A 17,293-nucleotide genomic window follows, 5' to 3' on the forward strand; every position below is an offset into this window, starting at 1 on the left:
GAAATTGTTTAGACCTACTAACCAAGATATATCTAAACTAGAGAGAAAAAAATGATGAAGCTTATCATTAGGTTAGTATATTTGTCCAGTACTGGGTGGTCTGGTGCCACGTCATGTATTTTAAATATATCGGGGCTTGTTGTTATCAGTCAATTTTGGACAAAAAAGTCTCTAGCCCTTAGAGACTGCCTGTTATGTGACTGATGATAGTAAAACTGCTTTAAAGGTGAAGAAACCGTGAGGTCTAGAGACAGTGAATGAATGGTCTTAACCCAGTCTCCTGATCAGTAGCAGAGATGATATTGGAGCACAGCTGTCCCACTCTGCATCCAGTCATCTCTCTGGGTAAACTCTGTCCAGTTTATTTCTCAAATGACTCTCTCTATCTATCTATCTCTGTCTCTCAGCTGTGGGAACATTTTAATGGGCTTTTTCTTCATCTCCCATTCTAGGTTGGAAAAAACATTGACAAATGGCTGTGGATGCTCGGGGCCAATCGTGTTATGACACGTGCAGAAGGAGACTGCAATGTAGCCAAGAGCAAGCATGGCAGCATTGAGGCTGACTTTGCTGCCTGGAGGGCCAGGTTCCTCCTTAGGCTCCAGGCCCTTTGCAAAGGGGAGAAGAAGTCCTGTAGTGGAAACTGCAAGAAAGGGAAGTGCAAGTCCAAAGTGAAGCAGAGCAAGGAGGGATCTGATCATGAGCAAAGGGTGTCGGAGCAGGAAAACACTGAGGTAGAGGGCGTCTTCTTGGCCAAGTAAGGTGGCCTTAATTCCATCATAATAGTTTTGTAGCAGGGATGGCTCTAGTGAACTTGAAGATCCTTTTGGAGAGTTACCGACTTCCTCCTTCCCTTCCACAGCTCAGGGTGAAGAACAGTGGTGTGACCTTCACCTTACATTTTGGCTCCTTACTTCTGTGCCATGGGATTGGGTTAGTTTGGTCCCATGGTGAAGGAGAGGCCCAGATAATTAGTAGTGGGTCCTGAAATGAGGGGGAGGTACACATGGAGTGGCAGTGTGGGGATGTTAGAAGGATGCTTACTGCTAAAGGTAAGGAAGGTCATGCCATGACCAGTAGATGAGTTACTCATAAGGGTCTTCTTATCCTCCCAGCCCTTGTACAGTATAGGAGCAGGCACAGTCTGAACCCCACTAACATTTCATCCTGTGAGCTTCTCTTCCTCAGTGACATTGATAGCTGCAGGTGGAGCTGTGATATATGAGCCTACCCTGTCTCCATTCTGAATCTCTATTGCTCTTGTCTTCTCCATGGTGTTTGTTAGCTGCAGTTTTGATCAAGAGCGATGCGACTACATGGGCTATTACTACGCATGAATAAACTCTGTGACTCATTGCTTTGGAGTTTATTCATGTGGAGCACGTTGAGCTAGGTTGGAGCAGCTCCCAGCTGGCAGATCGCCCCAGGAGTTAGCCTGCCAGTCTGGGGCTTCTCCCCACAGCTCAATATGCTGTGGAGAGGCTGGATGTAGCAGCCTCCACACTGAATCACTCGCATGCCCCAGCCAGTTGGGGCAGTGTCTATGTGTGTGCTGCTGTAGAGTTTTTTAGTCTGCAGCAGGATGGTACTCATATTTACTTCCGTGGAGTAAATTAGTTTACTCCAGCCTAATGGAGCACGCACAGATGCCGAGATGTTTACTGGACAGCTAATTAGTCAACTGGGCAGTAAACATCTCATGTAAATGTGCCTGGAATAATCTCTCTTGCTCAATGGATTGTGAACCCAACAGTTGCTGAGAGGCTTGAATGCTCCCCCTCGTGCCCTGTGTTGTTATTACGCGCAAGAACGTATCGTTAGTGGTGCTACAGACCTTGGCAGAAAATAGGTTCTCTACTTGCTGAATGGGCTGTCTTTTCTTTAGGCTGCCACTGTAAACTGTTGATATAGCAGCCTGACTTACTGGAAAGTAAGGCAAGTTCCCTTCTCTCATCTTTACTTTTATCCTGCTTACTCCAACTGTGAGGGGAATCTAAGAAAATTAGGCACCCAAAGTCCCTTTGAATTCTAGTGGAGTTGAGTCACCAAAGTCCTTATTTTCAGTGACATGGTAGCAAAAAAGACCGATCAGGTGAAAGAGCAGAATGAATCTGGAAACCAGATCATGAGTTGTAAAGGGCTTTGTACTGTTAAACTCATGTTAAGAGTGAAATGTTTGAATTACTTCTGTGACATTGGTTGTTATGTGGGTCCAAAGCTGGCTTGGTGCTAGTCTTCCAGAATACTGTTGGATGCCGTAGCATTGATTCCCTGGGCTGGGATTGGTGGGTGTTTTATCAGTGCCATGGAAGGCAGCCTTCTAAAAATTCCTTCTGCAATTTGATTAATCCTAGGTAGAAGAGTTATTTGAAACCACCAGTGAGGAAGAGTCTGGAGCTGAGGAAGATGGAGATGCTAATTCTGTTATTGACGTTGAAGATCTGGGAAAACTGATGGGTCACATGAAGAAAGCCAAGGTAGCGCAACTGTGGCAAGTTTATAAAGAGAAATTGCTGACTGCCAGTGGGTGGAGGTGATGAAAATACTATTGTCAGATTTTCATGTCCAACTCTCTAAGAGTCTTATATACCAGTTGCCATAATCGCCACAACATGGATTATAGGCTAGGGTTCCATATCAGCTCCGTCCTGAACCCCAGCTCTGCAAACTCAAGCAACTGCAAGTATGAACTTTAGGCTCCACTGTCTTGCTGATAAAAGGGGAAAGCCAGGGATACCGTGAGAAATTTTGCCTGGACTTTGAAAGATGGAGATTAGAACAGGAATCTTTTTTCTGGGTAGGGTTTACCATTTGGTCGCTGTAGAGAGTCTAGAAAAATGGAGCTGTTCCATGGGAAGGTCTTGAGGCGCTACAGCAGCAGCAGTGTTACCTAATAATCAAAAAATGGGTCTTTTGCGTATGCTCCCAGTAAAGCTGAAAGGGTATGCAGTATTTATGTTCTTGGAAATGTGTGTGCATGCACAAATACTGCCCGTGTTTCATGTGCAGCAGAAAAATCTTGCTCCCAAAAATGGATACGGTAGGTTTTAGAGGTGAATGTGCAGCAGTTAGTTTTGCCATGTGTAAAATGAATATTTTTGTATTAGGAAATGAAACCTCTTGCTCTGTGTGGATTTTATTAAATGCTCTGAGCAACCAGTAGTTCCCAGTGCTGTTGAAAAACCAGCCTCTGCCCCTGCCGCATGAACATGATCCATATGTTATTCAGAGTGCATAATCAGGGCTCTGAGGTGTTCACTTTAAACTGAAGGTTCAAGTTAAGCACGGTATGACAGTGAGTGAGTTGTATATGTTGTCATGATCTGCAGTGTTAAGAGCAGTTGCTGGGATTGGCACAGAAACCTCTGAGGTCTGACTTTACATTCCTTCTACATGCAATTCATTGCTTGCTTATTTTTGGGATGTCTCCCTTCCTTTAGCATCAGCGTAATGTCCCTGTCCCAGTGAGTGGGGCTCAGGGATCCATTTCCTTCTTGTAGGGGCACAAGGTGGTAGATCTCCCTTGCTCTGAACCATCCTCAGTCCTATTTGCCATCTGGCACAGTCTCTTTCTCTCTCTGTCTCTCCTCCACATATTTGCCGCTAGAGAGCACCAAACAAAAGGAAAAAACAATTCCTTTCCTTCACCTTCATTTGATTTGAAACCACTTCAGGGATAAAGAATAATTATTTTATGCCCAGGATTTTATGGCAGAGTAAGCCTTGAGGTCTCACTGACTAATAACATCTGGCAACAGCTCCAGGAGTGTGCAAGGTAAAACTAATAAACTAGACAGTGGACCATGTATTTATGGACAAGCAAATGACCACAGCAACAAATTGCTGTCACTTCTAACTTGTTATGATTACTGCATTGGTCGTGAGCAGCTCTGGAATTTCCAGCAGAATCTGGTTTTATGAATAGGCAGCAAAAATCCACTGCTGCTTGACACTTGGCCCATGGAGAATCCAGGAGTGAAGCTGCTTTCTCTGTTGCTTGCTGTCTGGTGTAGCTGGTGTCTTTTAAGAATCTCTTTTCCTCCCCAAATTGTCTTTTTGGGAATCATTGCCCCTTGCTGGCCGGCTGTTTCAGAAGTGCAAAAACCTAGTGCAAACTAGAAGTTCTGTGCTACGGCTCTGACACAAGTTGTCTCATTTTGTGAAGTCCTGTTCCCTGGGTTTTGGATTCAAATCCATGATTATTTGTTAAATGTGGATTTAGCTGTAGGCTACCTGCTGCTGTCAGTTTTAATGTAAAAGCCTAACATACCTCAATGGGAGCTCTGTGTGTGTAATCCTGGGAGGAGATGGCCATATAAATGTTGCATGAGAGCCCAAATAGGTGACTGTCCATACCGTTAGCTGAGAGAACGAATGACTTTGGCTCAGTGACAGATCTTGGAATATGTAGACTGGCTGGTGAACAGATTTGTGCAAACACTTGAAGTGGAAAACAGTCCTTGAGGTGCGGTTATTTACTGTAATAAAAATAAATGCTGAAGATTTGATAGTAAAGTGCAGAAGAATCTGCATCGATGAAGGCAATTCATCATCTATTTCCTTGTTTCCAAGATGGAAGTTACAGTTGTGTGTTAAGTCTGAGATATCCTGCTTTCCCAAGCTGTGTCTTTGCTTTAGCTACTGTGAATTAGCACGGGGGAAAGACTGCCTCGAGATAGACACTGCATTTAAGCTCGTCATCTTTTACAGAACGCTGAGTTGCTCCATTCAGGGCCTGATTGATATCATTTTACATTACTGCAGCCAGTGGATTACAGCAGTTATTCTGATTTAGATGAGGAAAGGGAGAGTGTAATAGGCCCTGAAATCTGTTTGCAGAACTCAGCGTGGTATGTTAGCTACTAAGACCTATACTGTGCCAATCTGTGAATTAATATGCATAGACTTTGTAGCATGATGTCAAACCAGACCTTCCAGCATTTGTGGAGGCTTGGGATGAGCATTTGCACACTCTGTGCATATGGGGCAGTAAAATTTCAATTTTGAGGGATTTGAGGGCCTGGTTTTGATTTAGTCTCAGGGCCCATGTTGCCACTGATAAAAATTATTGGTGGGAAAGTGAATATGCCATCTGTGTAGCCATAAATCCTTGCAGTTTTGATTTTTATGTCCAGGCAGCAAGCTTGTGGTGGCAGCATCTTTAATGAATATTTGTTCAGAGCTGTGTAGTTGATCTCCATATAAGTGTGCTGAATTGGGTCCCTTAACTGGATGGGAAATCCAGGCTAGATTTTTCTTGTCTTTTTCCCACTCCAGCATTTTAGCATTATACAAAAGAGGATAGGTGTTTGAGAGTGACAAGCGAGATGAATGCAGACACAGAGAGCAGAATTACAAGGAAGGGTGCTGGCATCTCTCTCCCAAAGGGCAGATCAATTCTAGTTCATCCCTCTAGAAAAGTAAGCGATCTCAAACAGGTGCTAGACATAAGACAGCTGTTTTAATCTGATGGAGCCCACTTCAACGTGCTGTGTATCAGGGCTGAGCCCAAAGGTTGACAAGCAGAGGCTTGCAAAGGATGCAGGTGTAGAAAACAATGAATAACACGGGGGTAACTGTCACTCTTCTGTTTGTCTTCTTGGAAGAAGGGGCAAAGAACCTTGACTTTGGTCAAAGAAATAGTGAGTGGCTATTTTTTTTTTTTTTTTTACTCTGATATGTAGTTAAGTTGTGGCAGTTCTTACTGGAAGATTAAGGTTGAGTGCTTAGTAAGGCTTTCAAAAAACAGGACTGGGAATATATGCCTTTCCCAAGCATCGAAAAGCCATTTTGCTTTGGGGCATAAAATAACCAGTAACTGATAGGGTTTAGGACAAAACTTGCCTTTTGGCAAAATGGTGGATCCGGCTCGCTGCACAGCTCCTGGCTGGTCTCAATGGAGACCCTGGGAGCATGGAACTGTGACCGCATGGGGCGATGTAACCAGGGCTGTGCCCTGGCCTGTCCCCTTGCTGTCATGGCTCCGTGTTCTTGGGGTCTTAATAGAGACTGGGCAGGACATGCAGCTGGTTGGGGAGCCGCTCTGGGGCCAGGATCTCTGGGGCAGCGACAGCACGGGGCCCTGGGCCTGGGCAAAGCCATGATCCACTCCCTGCTGCAATCCGCTGCCTGCAGAACCCTCACTCGTTGCAGGGGTATCTGAGCAGCAGATTGCGGCTCTGCCCCATCCCGAGACCCACGCTGTTGCTGCCCCAGGATCCCGAGGTCTCCCCAGCCCCTCCTGTCTGTCTTGCTCCCAGCCGCAGCCCCATCCCAGCAGCTCAGCTGCATGCCCTGCCCACATGGGTCCTGCCCCTGGCAGTAGGTGCGGGGTGGAGGGGCTGCGGTGCCCGGGCAATGGGGCTGGGTTCAGCAGTGGCAGCCCACAGGGGCTGCTGGGTAATGGAGTCTGGCGTGCGCCCAACTTTGCCCACCCCTGCCCTATGGGAAGGTTATGCCATTATTGCATGCTGTGGGATTTCTGTGGGGTTGTTTCCCTGAAGCATCTGGTACTAGAGATGAAGAGACAGGATTCTGGGTTAGATGGGACACATCTGGGGTGAGCAGGATTCATGCTGTATCTTTGGCTTTGCTACATTTTCAGTTTTTGTGATTTAAGGAAAGGACCTGTTTGTGTTCCCTCCCTAGGCTTTCCTATAGCAGTGGAAATGGGCTCCTCGATAGATATAACAGCCAACTCTGCTTTTGATCGATACAAATGCAGTGCACTTTCCCTGTCCTCTAAAGCAACTCCCCTGGACTGTGTTTATCAGATAAATATGAAACCTAATAGATATATTTGTGGCCTTGAAGGCTGTGGTCATTAATCACAGGAATACTGGTTCTTAATACATGGTATCTCCCACAGCTGGGACATTGTGATAAACTAGAAATACAGATACATCCAGGTCTCTTCCTTGGGAAGGGAATTGTTTTATTAACCTTTGTGTTTATAAACTACATTCATGAATACTAACAGTATCCTAATTTGGGGATCAGTTGAGAAGTTATCATACAGGCATATTTTACAGTGTTAAGATTAATGCCTCTGTTTTCTAAAGAAAGCCACTGTAATGTGCTGTGCTCCTGGTGGGGTGGGGCGTTTCAATTGGAGCCACTTTTGGGAGCTGCTCTAATTAAAATGCCCAAAGCGTCTTGTGTATTGAGTGTCCCGCACTTCAGAGTGGCAGTGGGGGCACCTTTAAAGCTCATGTGAGCTTTAGTTTAAAGTGCCCTTGCTGTCATTTTGGACGCTGAATAGACGTGATGGCGAGGCTGCTGGAGTGTGCCAATCCAGCAGATGAATCAAGTCTGCTCCAGAGTGTTCTAATTGGCATCCTGCACATGTGTACAGGCGCTCATAGGCTCTTACTCCTGTTCTGCCACTCGTGAGCTGCATGATCTGAGGGAGGTCCCATGACCTTGTGTCACCTTAGCTATGTTGTAAAATGGGAGTCTACCTGTTGGGCAGCTGTGGGGTGGGTGAACCTTTTCAGAAGGTTTTTGAACAATTAAAAGAAAATGAGAAAGAGAAAACCACCTGCAAGGTATTATCCCTGTGAAAGACCCTGTCTTGCTGTGTTTTCTTGAACAAAACTCTTAGTGAGGTTGGTGGAAATTTTCCTTTGAGTTGTGTCACACAAAAAACACTGTCTTAAAAGGCCTATGTAGTAGCTTCGAGATCTGTGCAAAAAGCCGATTTCTTGTCTGTACTGAACCCTGATTGAGTGAAGTTATGAGATTCAATTGTGCAACTTAAAAACAAGCAACTAAAAAGCCTGGGCCTTACTGGAGCATTCCCAGAAAGTTGTCATTGCTTTTAATTGTCATTGGAAAGTCATCACTGGAAAGCAGAGGTGCTGAAGGGGAGCTGAATGGCTCTTTCAGTAGGTTAGACCTCTGGGCTAGATTCTGATCTGTTATCCCAGCCCTAAAACTGAAGTAATTCTGCTTTTTTTCAAACAAGTTTTTAAAGAAAGTGGTGCCTGTGATCTCATTGCACTAGCATCTTTTTCCCAGGTTGTGTGATCAAATCTAAGTTCTCCCTGTTTTGTCTGTTGAAAGGTATTGCAGTTCAGGAGCAGTATAATTAGAGCTTTTGGGGGTTTGCAGTTTCCAGTTAAAACTTGGGCTGCCCAGTTAAAAAAGGGGAAAAATGCTTGTAATCATACAATTTCAAGCCTTTTGCCTCTCTGGTATATGGGCTGGGTGACCTCCTTTTACAAGATGCTTTGAGATCTCTGGCTAAAAAGGGGTAGATAAGGCTAGGTATTATTTTTATTCATGTGCAGTAGATCTCATACCTATAGCTGCCATCTGTAGTCTGCCCTCAATTACTCTGTCAATGGCAAGCTGATGGATGGGGAACAGATTGGGTGCTGAAAACTTCCCTGGACGTAAGTTTGTTTCCTTCTCAGTTTTAGCTCTGGCATGGTCTCCTTCCTCCAGGGTGCACAGCAAGGCACTCGGCTCCACATGGTGAAGTTAACAAGCCATAGCAAGTCACTGGAGTTGGCAAGCTTCTAACAGATCCAACAGGGCGAGCCAGTTGGAAAGCCCACCAGACTGTTCCCGGCACAGATCCACTTCTCATCTCATGTTGAATATCTATCTATCTACTGGTATCACCTCTTTCACTTTGTTGGAGTTACTTCCAAGGTTTACACTGAATCTGAGAGAAATTGAGCCAGAATAAAACATCAGCTTAATTTATCGGTGTGCTTTTTGCTTTGGCGTTTTTTTCATAGTCAAGTTTAGTAGTCGTTTTATCTGATAATGATTACCAGAAACCTAGGCTGCTGCTGCTAGCAAGTCAGAGGAGCTGAAGTGTGAAGGGTTGGGAGGCTTCTTAAAAGCCTATCTGTTTGTAGAACTTGGTCCAAGTCAAGGTGGAGCAGGAGAGGTACATCTCCTCAGCCAGGTGTCACCTGGGTCATCAGTAACCCCATGTGCAGGCATGCTCTGATGACTCCAGAGCCATTTACCCTGCCATGGGCTTTATTCCATAGTGAAGAGGACACATGCCCAACCCACTAGTAGGTGCTACTATAGCTCTTGGCCACACGGTGGCAGAGGGGACTATTTTGCTTTCAGTAAATGGTTAACTGATTCATAGATTCATAGATTGGAGAGTCGGAAGGGACCACAACGGATCGTGTCCAACCCTCTGCCCCTGGCAGGAAAGAGGACCGAGGTCAGACGACCCCAGCCAGGTGCCTACCTCCCCTCCTCTTGAAGACCTCCGAGTTAGGTGATAGCACCACCTCTCTTGGAAGCCCATTCCAGATTCTGGCCACCCTTACTGTAAAAACTGATTAGAGGAGTCTAGGCTGCCTGGATAACTAGAGTTACTACATAAGGTTAGCGGCAAAGAAGCGTTAACTTTATTTCCGAGGCAAATGCTTTCATGGAGTGTGAGCTGTGAGAGAAATTCCATGGCGAGGTTTTGTACACGGTCCGTTGGTGCAGTTCAGGCACAATTTAATATTGGCTTCACTCGTGATCAGGCCTGCCTATTCCCATCTGTAAAACTGAGGTCATTCTCCTTCCTTTCTGCTGCCTTTTATCCATCTCCCGTGTTTAAGTTTTCAGGGCAGGTGCTGCCTATGCGTATGCGTAATGTCTAGCACAGCTGAGCCCCAGCTCTCAGTGACTGCCTCCATGCACTATGTGGACAGACAAGAGGGAGATGTTGGTCCATGTGCTGTGAAGGGAGCAGCGCCAGAAGACAGCTACTTTTCCTTCCTGAGATGGTAACAACCATTGGCAAGGGAAGCAGAATGATGGCTCACCTCAAAGCAGAGAAGAGAAAGCCGGCTCCCACAGTAATTGATGGGTAATGAATGTCACAGTAATGCTGTCTCTAGGTGGGGAAGAAAACAAAAAAGCAGGAAGCTTAGCTAGACAAAAGACACATCCTTTTGGAGCTGACAACCATTTATGGACGCTGCCAAGTACTGGGCACTCATGATAAACTAGCAGGAGGTTGGATTAGAGATGGAACGTGGACAGGTTTACTGACAGCTTTATTGTTGAATGACCGTTGTGCGAGGTCTGCCTGACTTTGCTGTAACTGTGTGCGAACATATTTATGAGACCTCTTGATTTTGTATAGTAGGGCAGTGGGGCCCACACTGGGTATCCTTGAGTGAGGCTCTGTACAAACATTACCAGATGAGCTTGTCCTAATAAACATTGTGCCCAACGAGTGACCCATAAAACTGAATGAGGTAGCTTGTACAGGATATTTTAAAACAACTTTTTGTGCAGCTGTGAATACAGGTTTCCCTCGCCAGCCACTGGAGTTGGGTTCTCGTGGCTGACAAAACCATGGTTGGCAAGACAAAAGGCTTATGGGGAAAAATGGCAGGTGACAGGCTGGTGTGTGGCTACAGAAAACGGTGGTTACTCAAAACTGTATACCATGATAGCCAAAATGATATATATATAGCATGTTAAGCATGGAGACTCAAAACTGTGGTTGGCAAAACTGTGGTTGGTGAGGGAAACCTGTATAGCACTGATGAAAGATGCTGATCTGACATCTCCAGAAACTAAGCAAGGACTGCAGGGAGGGAGGCAGTGTAAGCTTCCCTGGGCTGTCCTGCAAACATAATATATTAACTACTAATGCAGCTTATTCTGTTGCTGCTGATTGTATGGGAAGGACCTAGTGATTGGTGTAAAGATCCAAATTTATTTGAGGCAGTCTGGCCAAGTAACGTCTTTTCAGTACATGCAAGCCATGGAATGAATATCCATGTCTGAACTTCTACAAAGTCTTGGGTCAGGGGTGGGCAAAATGCAGCCCGGGGGCCGGATGCGGCCCACCAGGCCTGTGGGGCCCTTAAAAAATTTATAAAGTTAATATTTATCTGCCCCTGGCTGCCTATCATGTGGCCCTTGATGGCTTGCCAAAACTCAGTAAGCAGCCCTCTGCCCAAAATAATTGCCTGGCCCTGTCTTGGGTTGTGGCTCCAGGATTTGGGTTTAGCCTGGAGGGACCCCAGATATGCATACTTTGGACTCTGCTTTTCCTGGCATTCCCTGAGGTATTGTGATTGCAGTGCTTTGGGTTGGGCCCCCTTTTTATGAAACCCCAAAAATGAAAGGGCTGGTACAGCAATATTGCCTTCTGCTTTTGGATGTCTTGTTGTAGCAGCAGAAATCTGCTGGAGTTTTAATGACAAATAACACTTCTGAGACAAATCGGTTTCCTAACTTGCCTTTCCTAACAAATAGGTTTACCACAAAGATGCATGCTTCTGGCTGGCGCCAGGTTAGTTGGTTGCCTATGATGACTTTTAACAAAAGAAATGATTGCAGAGGAAAAAATCATCAGACTTTGGATGTGTGCATGTACTGTTGACCATTTGAGTGACAGATGCCAAAATGAAATGTCTCCTCTCCAGGTCTGAACTGTAGTGGAAAGAATGGTGGACTGTGAGTGAGGAATCATTTGCAGAGTGATTTAAGGACCGTACAAAAGGCAGTGCTCAAAGTGAGTCTTGGAGAGATGGTAGATGGAGCTGGGCTCGGTGGGTGGTGATGGTATGTTACTGCCCATGATACAAACTCATAATGGATTTAGATTTGGGACTTTAACTGTTGTTAAATCCCTTTGCTTTGGGTTTAGTTATGCTAATAGGTAGCTTGCCACAGGAAAATGAAGGTAAGAAAATGAAGGGAAAAATAATCTATTAATATAGGTCAGAATTTTCCAAAATGATCAGTGACTCTTATGGGGAGATGGACTAAAAAAAGGGACCTGACTTCTAAAGGAGACTGAGCATTTGCCTGAAGAAAAGTCGGTCTCTAAGATGTCTCAAGTCAGGTTTCCAGTACTATCTTGGTTTTAATCATCATGTCCGTAATGCTTAATGTACTTGTGTATTATCATACTCCTTTGGAAATCAGAGGTGCTGTTAGACTCGTGGCCACCACAATATGCTTTAAAATCTATTTTAAGGTTCTCTGGCTTCAGAATCTTGAAGCATAAAAAATCCCTGAAGTCTTGGCTTTGTAAGGGTGCAGTTAATAGCTATGCAAGTCCTTTCCTTCCACATCTTTAATATTCCTAGACAGCACTGCAGACATTGCTGAAATACTTGGATTCTGTTAAGGATCTGTCAGGCTGACTTGTAGGAATCTAATATGGGAACCTTTTTTCTCTCTCTCTCTCTTTTTTTTTTTTTTTTTTTTTTTTTTTTAAGATGGTGGGATTGATCATGGGAAGCACCGTCTACCATCAAAATCTGTGACCAAACTTAAATGTCCGTCAGGGGAATCATGGTCATACCGGCTGTTGGAAGCTGTGGGGTGGCACCTTCTGTAAGACTGGCCTCCTTGAATAATAGCAGAGGTTTCCTACTTGTTTCCCAGCTAAAGGAGCTTAGAGTTCAAAGCTGGGCAGTGATGATGGGTACCCACTTGCCTTAGGCCCATCTGAAAATCTCTCTTTTTTTTTTTTTTTTTTTTTTTTTAAGTATAGGACTTCCTTGTGCAAGCAAACTGGTATTGTCTGTTCAGGGTGATCATCAGGTAGCAATGCGTTGGGCTTGGCCAATCATTTGTAGGCTTTCAGATGGGAGGAAACAAAGGTTTCTGTTTCTGGAAAAATATCCCTGTAACCAATTTGCTTGTGTTTTGAATTAGTAGAAACTTGTCAGAAGTCATCCTTCTTTTCAGAAGTGCTTCTTAAAACTACTTGTCACATTCTCAGCTTTTAATCAAACCACCTCCTTGATCGAGCCATTGAAAAGTAATCGTTTTTCTTGTTCCCCATCTGTCAGCTGTCATACTTTCCCTCTCTCTTGCCTGCATTTTATTTCAGTGCAAGCTTTTCTACTTAACTGGACAGTGATGTTTAGCATTTAGCCTGCTATTATGTAGACTCCAGTAACTACTTTTAATAAGCTTTTCTTTCTGTCTTGCAGTTTTATGGGTTTGCTGACTATTCAGGCTGGTATTCCAGCTTCCTTTTAGTGTGAAATTGCCTTTATTCACAAATTCTCTAAATCAGCTTTTTTTTGCTGCTCAGTGGTTGGAAATCAGGGTACTCCATATTGGTATAAAATTAAAAAGGGTAACTGGGATAAAGGACTGAGCAAGTCTATTTCTACCTGGTGCCATTTTGTTGATGTGATAGGTGGCCTTGTGGCACTGGAACTAGTAGGGGTTCCCAACAATGGACTGGAATTTTCTTTCCTGCAGTTACCAGGAGTATCTGTTTTAATGCCTTCCCTAGCCACCTCTTATTCAACTGTACTTACTTCAGCTGTCTGTGGAGCTTGAATGAAAACAAAACCAATGTCATTAATGGGTGCAGGCAGAAATTACATTTATTGTGTGATTGGCCCCTTGAAAGCGCTGCACAGCCATGCTCTAACAAAAGTGCACAGCTGCAGAGTGCTTTAAAAATCCCTGATCGTGTGACAAATTAACTTCATTATATGAGGGTTCAAATGAAGGTGCTCCAAAATCTTCATTAACTTCTGCCTGCTCCAGTGACCACGCTGCTGCAGCTCAGCCCTGGCCCTGGTGCTGCCTGCACAATGTGGGGCGGGAGATGAGGGAAGAGAGGGAGCTTGGGTTAGGGTTTGCCCAGGCTGTGCTGGAGTGGGGGGGTGGATTAGAACAGGGGGTTCCAGTCCACCCACACCCACTCCAGTACAGGCTGGGCAAACAGCATCCTGAACTCCCTGTCTTCCCTTCCCCCTGCTCCCATTGTGCAGACAGCACCAGAGCTGGGAGGTGGGGAGGCGTGCCTAGGGGAAAGAAGCTGCAGACACACAGTTCCCTGGCTAAATTGGCTCCAAAGTGGAGCTTGATTTCCCCCACCCTTCCAAACTAACAACAAACATCTGTTGGGGGGTGTGTGTGTGTGTGGGGGGGGGGGGACTGGTCTAACTCATAGTGCTTTCTGTGAAGTGCCATAAGTTAGCCCAGGGAGCTGCGTGTCTGTCAGTGCCCAAAATGAGCAGCACAAGTTCTTATATAGCTATTACATGGAAAGTAAAAATGCTACTGCTGAGGCTTTAGTTTGAATTGGAAAACTCCTTTTGTGACCTTATCCAGCCTATTTTATTCATATGGTAGGAATTCCACCACTTCCCTGGGAGGTGCTTTCATAGGCCAATAGCTCTTGCTTTCAGGAAGTCTTTATGGTTCTCCTGCCGCCTATACTTTCCCTTTTAGTTCCTGAGTTCCCTAACAGTTGGTTCTAGTTCACTATAAGTTCTAGTCCTTTTAGCTTATAGTAATACCTATCTCAGTCATTTAAAAAAATGTTGGACCCACTTGATGACAAAACTAATTTACTATATATAAAATGGACCGCTCTAGGAGAATCAGTAATGTGAGTAGTTAGCTGGTTGTGAATAGGAATTGCCTTTTGTGGACATTTTGAGTGGCAGTTGCCATTCGGAAGTAGTGCATTGTGTCTCCCTGTGCGTGTCTGTATGTGCACGTATATTTGTATTTTAGGCAAGATATGCAAATAAGGTAGTATCTAAAACAACTGAGCTGCAAATTTGAGATAAATAGTTATTGTGTTTTCTATTCCCACCTTAATGGGGAGTTCAGAACCTGCCCATTTGGTTGGGCAACTGGTTGCAGTTAACTGGATTTCATGAGGATGTGGGTTGGCCCTCCACCTAGCAAAAATCCAAATAGTTGGGATTTCTGTGTCCATAAATTCTTTCTGCCCATGATTGAAGAGCAGCAGATGACTGTTTAGTTATCAGCACCTAAGTATTTCAAGGACAAGAAAAATTAGTGGTAGCCATCACTTTTTTGATTTCTTATGGAAAGACAATAACTTAGAAAAATTAGAAATAAGAAGATTGTGGGCTTAACTGCTCAACAGTGCAGTGGGCAGAAAACTGGCTGCATGGTAGGACCCAGAGAGTTCTCATGAACAGATCTGTGTCGTCTTGGCGAGAAGTGGCCAGTGGTCTCTCTCAGGGGTCTGTGCTTGGCCCAGTGCTTTTCAATATCTTTATCAATGATTTGGATGTGGGGGTGAAAAGCTCGCTGGCCAAGTTTATGGACAACACCAAGTTATGGGGGAGCGTGGCCATGTCAGAAGATAGGTTGTAGATACAGGCAGACCTGGACAGGCTGGAGAGTTGGGCGGACCGGACCTAGATGAAGTTCAACACTCAGAAGTGTAAGGTGCTCCATTTGGGGGCAAACAATCCCCAACGTACCTACAGGCTTGGTGGCGACAATTTCGCTTGCACCACGGCCGAAAGGGACCTAGGGGTAGTGATAGACCATCGCATGAACATGAGCCGGCAGTGCGATGCCGCGGCCAGCAGGGCAAACAGCATGCCAGCACACACTAACTGTTGCATTTCATGCAAAACTAAGGAAGTGATACTCCCACTGTACTCCACACTGGTGAGACCACAGCTGGAGGACTGCATCCAGTTCTGGGTGCCACACTTCAACAAGGATGTGGAAAAACTTGAGAGGGTTCAGAGAAGAGCCACCCGTATGATCAGGGACTTACAAGGCAAGCCATACGAGGAAAGGCTGAGGGACTTGGGCCTGTTCAGCTTGCAGAAGAGACGGCTGAGAGGGGACTTGATAGTGGCTTACCGCTACGTCAGGGGAGTACATCAAGACCTCGGTGAACAGCTGTTCCCCAGTGCACCCCTGGGGAAGACTAGGAGCAATAGATACATTTGTGAGAGCCCAGCAGGGCAAATTATGCTGAGGGGAAACCAGCACGGGTTTGTGGCGGGCAGATCGTGCCTGACCAATCTAGTCTCTTTCTATGACCAGGTTACGAAACGCCTGGACACAGGAGGAGGGGTGGATGTCGTATACTTAGACTTCAGGAAGGCCTTCGATACGGTATCCCACCCCATACTGGTGAACAAGCTAAGAGGCTGTGATGTGGATGACTACACAGTCCGGTGGGTGGCGAATTGGCTAGAGGGTCGCACCCAGAGAGTCGTGGTGGATGGGTCGGTCTCGACCTGGAAGGTTGTGGGCAGTGGGGTCCCGCAGGGCTCGGTCCTCGGACCGATACTCTTTAATGTCTTCATCAGCGACTTGGACGAGGGAGTGAAATGTACTCTGTCCAAGTTTGCAGATGACACAAAGCTATGGGGAGAAGTGGACACGCCGGAGGGCAGGGAACAGCTGCAGGCAGACCTGGATAGGCTGGACAAGTGGGCAGAAAACAACAGGATGCAGTTCAACAAGGAGAAATGCAAAGTGCTGCACCTAGGGAGGAAAAATGTCCAGCACACCTACAGCCTAGGGAATGACCTGCTGGGTGGCACAGAGGTGGAGAGGGATCTTGGAGTCCTAGTGGACTCCAAGATGAACATGAGCCGGCAGTGTGACGAAGCCATCAGAAAAGCCAATGGCACTTTATCGTGCATCAGCAGATGCATGACGAATAGGTCCAGGGAGGTGATACTTCCCCTCTGTAGGGCGCTGGTCAGACCGCAGTTGGAGTACTGCGTGCAATTCTGGGCGCCACACTTCAAGAAGGATGCGGATAACCTGGAGAGGGTCCAGAGAAGGGCAACTCGTATGGTCAAGGGCCTGCAGACCAAGCCCTACGAGGAGAGACTAGAGAAACTGGACCTTTTCAGCCTCCGCAAGAGAAGGTTGAGAGGCGACCTTGTGGCTGCCTATAAGTTCATCACGGGGGCACAGAAGGGAATTGGTGAGGATTTATTCACCAAGGCGCCCCCGGGGGTTACAAGAAACAATGGCCACAAGCTAGCAGAGAGCAGATTTAGACTGGACATTAGGAAGAACTTCTTCACAGTTCGAGTGGCCAAGGTCTGGAACGGGCTCCCAAGGGAGGTGGTGCTCTCCCCTACCCTGGGGGTCTTCAAGAGGAGGTTAGACGAGTATCTAGCTGGGGTCATTTAGACCCAGCACTCTTATGCAGGGGGTCGGACTTGATGATCTATTGAGGTCCCTTCCGACCCTAACATCTATGAATCTATGATCAGAGGGCAAGAGAACAGGCCTTATGATAAGAGGCTGAGAGCCATGGGACTCTTCAGTCTGGAAAAGCACAGGCTCAGTGGTGACCTGGTGGCAGCCTATAAGTATATAAGGGGCTAACAGGATCTGGGCGAATGCCTGTTCACCAGAACGCCTCAAGGGATGACAAGGTCAAACAGTCACAAGCTCCTCCAAGACCATTTTAGGCTGGACATAAGGAAGACTTCTTTACTATCTGAGCCCCCAAGACCTGGAATAGACTCCCTCCAAAGGTGGTTTAAGCACCTACTCTGGGCTCTTTCAAGAAACATTTGGA

At 45.8% G+C, this 17,293-nt stretch overlaps 1 protein-coding gene across 4 annotated transcripts in view; it reads left to right on the forward strand.

Annotated features, from left to right (window-relative positions):
• The window catches only part of LOC102576049 (S-adenosyl-L-methionine-dependent tRNA 4-demethylwyosine synthase TYW1), a 137,413-nt gene that overhangs the window by 4,391 nt on the left and 115,729 nt on the right, over positions 1 to 17,293 (forward strand). For all 4 annotated transcript variants that reach the window (XR_009456485.1, XR_009456484.1, XM_059717103.1 and 1 more), the window contains exons 6-7: positions 453 to 734; positions 2,355 to 2,477. Coding sequence is in view for 2 of the 4 variants with exons in the window: in XM_059717103.1 (XP_059573086.1) it covers positions 453 to 734; positions 2,355 to 2,477 (405 nt within the window). In the remaining 2 variants the exon portion in view is untranslated. The remainder of the gene's footprint in view (positions 1 to 452; positions 735 to 2,354; positions 2,478 to 17,293) is intronic.

Source organism: Alligator mississippiensis, chromosome 14 (genome assembly GCF_030867095.1).
Source record: "Alligator mississippiensis isolate rAllMis1 chromosome 14, rAllMis1, whole genome shotgun sequence".
NCBI classification, from domain to species: domain Eukaryota; kingdom Metazoa; phylum Chordata; order Crocodylia; family Alligatoridae; genus Alligator; species Alligator mississippiensis.